A 4,549-nucleotide genomic window follows, 5' to 3' on the forward strand; every position below is an offset into this window, starting at 1 on the left:
TGGTATTTTATTCAAACAGCAAGCAAAACAAAATAAAGTTACATTGCAAGGATAGCACATATCATGTGAACAATCAAAAACTTAGGCTCTTTCCACTCCTTATTCCATAGTCCATCAAATCTTTACCCAAAACTTGAAAACTTCACAACACAAAACTTAACAGAAAATTCGTAAGCTCCGTTAGTATAAGAAAGTAAATCACCACTTAGGTACTGCCAAGACAAAATTCATAATTTTTCTCACATGAAGCCTACTGTACCCTATCATTTCTACAATTTATATTAAACAATATAAGCCACGGAAATTAGAAAACAAGCAAACTATGCATCGAAAACAGAATCTGTCAAAAACAGGACAGTTTGTAGTAATCTGTAACTCTCGAATACTTCTGTAACTCCAAAAATCCTGAGAAATCAGGAAGTCCTAGGCAATTTTTTTATTAATCCTCTGCAAAAAGAATTAGTATTTTATCGCGCTTCTGTTAAAAATTAAAACTAATCTCCTGGGCGCAAAAGTTTCTGTTTTTCAGCAAAATCAAATCAACTATCACCGTAAGCCATCCCAAAGGTCTTAATTGACACTTTATTGAAACAAAAGCTATAAAACATGATTACTACAGTAGCATAATCATGTGAACACACAAAAACAATAGATATAAATGTTGGGTTGTCTTCCAACAAGCATTTTTCTTTAATGCCTTTCTAGCTAGGCATGATGATTTCAATGATGCTCACAGAAAAGATAAGAATTGAAACATAAAAAGAACATCATGAATGATATGACTAGCACATTTAATTCACCGACACAACTGCATTCAATTTGTTGCAAGATTAAATGATCATACAAATTTAGCAAATGGCACAAGAAAAGGTAGTACCACGTCAACCAAACGAGGAGCTAACACAAGCGCATGGGACACGAGGTATGGACATTAGCTACCAAACGAACAGTTAAAATTAAATCTCACTATTTGATTTAGTTCGCAAGAAAGCATCAGTCCATCAAGGACTGAATTTCTAACATGTTTCTACAATTGTATATACGTTTCATCAACTAGAAATAGACAACACGCCAAACATTCGTGCAGAACAACAAAAATCAAATAGTGGCGTGGAGCATTAAATAATTACCTGGTGAAGCCACGAAGGTGCTTCCCCGGTGACGGCGAGGATGAACCTTTTGGCCCCTCCTTGAAGAGGCCGAGGTTGCCTGCTGCGCGGTGGAGAGGAGGGGGGCAGCGGCGGAGAAGCACAGACTGGGTAGGGCGGCGGTGTCGGGGGACGCACGGAATCCGTAGTCAGTGGCGGCAGGGAGGCGGCGAGGTGGGGAGGCGGCGAGGTGGGGAGGCGCCCGCGGGGGAGAGAAGGGCACGAAAAGGCCGGCGGCGGCAGGGGAGCCGAGGGCGGAGAGGCAACGCGGCGGTTGCCTTCCCCCCAGTTCGCACGCCCTCGCCGCCTACGGAGACAGGAGTCCAGATCCCTGATGAGGCCTTCAGCAGGGGCGAATCCTAATGCACGGAATAGTCGCCCCCTCTGTGGGCCGAATCCTAACTAGGCCATCCATTGATTTTGTTAGGGCCCTTTACTTCCGGCCCTTTTGCATTCAGTTCGCGCAGGCCATTTCGTGGTATTTTTTGCCTATCATAATCTAGCTAGGGAAATATCAGGTGCTCCCATCCTTGAGGTGCTCCCTATACTCCAAGTCTAAAACATCAATTTCAAATGTTTCAAAAATTCTGAAAAAAAAGTGTGAATGTTCAAAAGCAATGTGACTACACCCTCAAATAATTTCAGGTCCAAACTCGGAATGTATATTGAGAAACAAAAAAGACAAATTTAGATGTGAATAGTGTCAACTGTTGGTTTTGTCTTTTTATGACACTATTCATGCTAGGTTTCACATTTTTGTTCCTCAATGTGCATTTAGAGTTTGGACCTGAAATTTTTAGGAGTTGTAGTCACATTCCTTGTAAACATGCATATTTTTTCCAGAATTTTTTAAAACATTTAAAATTAATTTATTTGAAGTTGGAGCATGGGGAGCACCTCAAGGATGGAAGTACTAGATATTTCGACCTGTGGGTCGCAGGTTTGGGTATTTCCCTTTCTACGTGTCCCATAGGCCATAGTTGATCCTGATGTTTTTCCATGGATTATTTTTCACCTATAATACTTGATTTCTAGGGCATAGTGATGTCGTACTTGTTTTCGTTATGATAGATATGTCTATTCCAGACTACCTATATCTCACTTTTTTTGTACCTCTGCTTGTCTGTGCAGGTTTCGATTGAGTAGGGGAGGAGCGTTATTCAATATTTTAGTTTCTTTTCAGGGGTGTAGGCAAACCGGTTGCTAACTCTCTCCTCTTTCCATCATCGTTTTTTTCCTTCTGATTTACTACCATCTGATTTCATGTACGAAGAAAGATAAAGATAAAAATGTTTGAGAATTTTAAAAGGTGTTCATGAATTTGAAAAATATTCATATTTTTTAGATGTATATGGATTCAAATTATGCTTCTGAACTTGAATAATTCTAGTGAATTCAGAAACTGTTCATGTATTTGCAAAATTATCTGTGAATTCAAAAATATGTTTGCCTTGTTTAAAAATGTCCCCAAATTTCAAAATATTCACGAGTCTATAAAATGTTCGTGAATTCTAAAAAGACCTTGAATTAAAAAAACTTGATAAATGAGTGCTAAAATGAAAAATGTTCATAAATTTAAAAAAGATTTTCTGGTATTAAGATTTGTGAATTCAAAAAATGTCGATGAACTCAAAAATTGTTCGTGAATTCAAAAATGTCTGCAAAATTTAAAAAATGTTTGTGAATACAAAATTGTTCATAAAATTGAAAAAATGATCGCCCAACTTGAAAATGCTCCTGAATCTGAAAATTATTTGTGATTCAAAAAGTAATTGTGGGTTTGAAAAAATGGTCATGAATTAAAAAAAGTTCATAAATTCGAAAAAGTACTCAAATTTGAATATTATTGAATTTGATTTTTAACAAATTCAAACATGTTCGCGAGTTCAAAAATTGTTTATTAATGTCCGTTTGGTAATCTGTGTTGGAAATGCCCTTAATGCATACAGAATAAAGGAAGTGAGACAGTAACTGAAGTGCGCATCTTGGATTTCTGAGTATTCATGATAATCTTTGAACCTGGATGTTTCTTTATCAGCTAGCATCTCTGACGGACTAGGAGCACACTCTCCAACTTAAGAAACATAACTGGAAAAGAAACACTCTCCGGCTACAAAAATATAACTGGAAAAGAAACTCCGTCAGAGATGGCATAAACGTGATATAATTCACATCCACCAAGAAGCTATAGAAATAAAATCACTATTCCTATAGCTTCTTTTCAGTTTCTACTATATAATTCACATCCATCAAGAAGCTATAGAAATAAAATCACTACATCAGATCATGGCATAAACGTGGCTGCAATTTTTTTTTACATAAACGTGGCTACAACAGTTAGTACTACTACTATTACAATTTTGTTAGCTGATGAAAAGAGAATCCGCAGCGCTACAGTACATAGTCTTAGATGTTGACGAAGGGAGCGCCGGTAATGAACTCGGTGGCGGCGAGCGCGACGAGGCCGAGCATAGCGAAGCGGCCGTTCCAGAGCTCTGCGTCGGCGCTCCAGATTCCGCTCGACTTGCTCTCGACAGTCTGGCCCTGCAGTAGCGGCACCAACGATGCCGCGGAGAACACCCCCGCGGTCACCAGGAACCAGCCCAGCCCGGCGCCGCTGCCGGCCTGGTCGAGGAGCCCGCCGCCGCGTGCCGCCTCGACGGAGAGTGCCGCCACGAAGCCCACCATGGCCAGCCGGCCGTTGATGCGCTCCGGCGCCGGGCCGCTGAAGGCGAGCGTGTCCCAGACCGAGGGGTTCGCCTTCTTGGTCATGGGCTTGGGTGCCGCCGGGATCGGGGTCGGGCTCGTGCTCGGGGAGGAGGAGGTCGATGCGCTCGTCGTCTCCTTGGTTGAGTCCATGCCAGGCTGCACATACACAAACAATCTCACGTTGAGGTCGAGTCTCCAAGTAGCCAACATGCGATGCAGTCAAGTGTGTGACGTGAAAGCTCACCTCAGACTGGGCCCTGACGACGAGGGTCCTCCGGCGCGGGCCCGCCACTGGAGAGCGGGCGGCGGACCGGCCGACGACGGCGAAGGAACTCAAAGCCACCATGGTCGCCATTACTCAAGGCACGAAGAGAACTGAGAAGTTAGTGCTGGCTTAATGGATGGACCATGTCACTTGGCTGGTGTTGTTTTGCTGTGTCTCTGTGAGCGAGTAGCTGATGCACTTTATAGCGGCCGTGGGGAGGTCGCCGGTGGACGCGGCCATGGCCACGTGAACGAGGTCCAAAAGGCTGTACGTGGAGGGAGGGAGGCGGCGGGCTCACATGCATCGACGTGGACCCTGAGGGTGCCATAACTCGCTCTCGCCAAAAAGTGAACGCAGCATGTACGCGCGGGTACCCCTATTTCACGCCTTTGGTCAGACATTAATATTTCTATATACATGATTAAAT

General features: G+C 42.9%; 1 protein-coding gene across 1 annotated transcript; it reads right to left on the reverse strand.

The window, feature by feature from the left end:
* Positions 1–3,428: 3,428 nt before the first annotated feature.
* On the reverse strand, positions 3,429–4,291 carry LOC119315608 (high molecular mass early light-inducible protein HV58, chloroplastic-like). The gene is made up of 2 exons (XM_037590183.1): positions 4,102–4,291; positions 3,429–4,013 (listed from the first exon to the last, which is right to left on the reverse strand). The coding sequence occupies exons 1-2, from the start codon at positions 4,210–4,212 to the stop codon at positions 3,555–3,557; spliced, it is 570 nt and encodes a 189-aa protein (XP_037446080.1). The 5' UTR covers positions 4,213–4,291; the 3' UTR covers positions 3,429–3,554.
* Positions 4,292–4,549: the final 258 nt, after the last annotated feature.

This window comes from Triticum dicoccoides, chromosome 1A, assembly GCF_002162155.2.
Source record: "Triticum dicoccoides isolate Atlit2015 ecotype Zavitan chromosome 1A, WEW_v2.0, whole genome shotgun sequence".
NCBI classification, from domain to species: Eukaryota; Viridiplantae; Streptophyta; class Magnoliopsida; order Poales; family Poaceae; genus Triticum; species Triticum dicoccoides.

Bases quoted from the DNA above. Each gene is read 5' to 3' on its own strand.
- LOC119315608 (XM_037590183.1), bottom strand. From the start codon at position 4,212: ATGGCGACCATGGTGGCTTTGAGTTCCTTCGCCGTCGTCGGCCGGTCC. The intron at 4,014-4,101 runs GTGAGCTTTCAC...GTGTATGTGCAG, and splicing joins TCGTCAGGGCCCAGTCTGAG to CCTGGCATGGACTCAACCAA.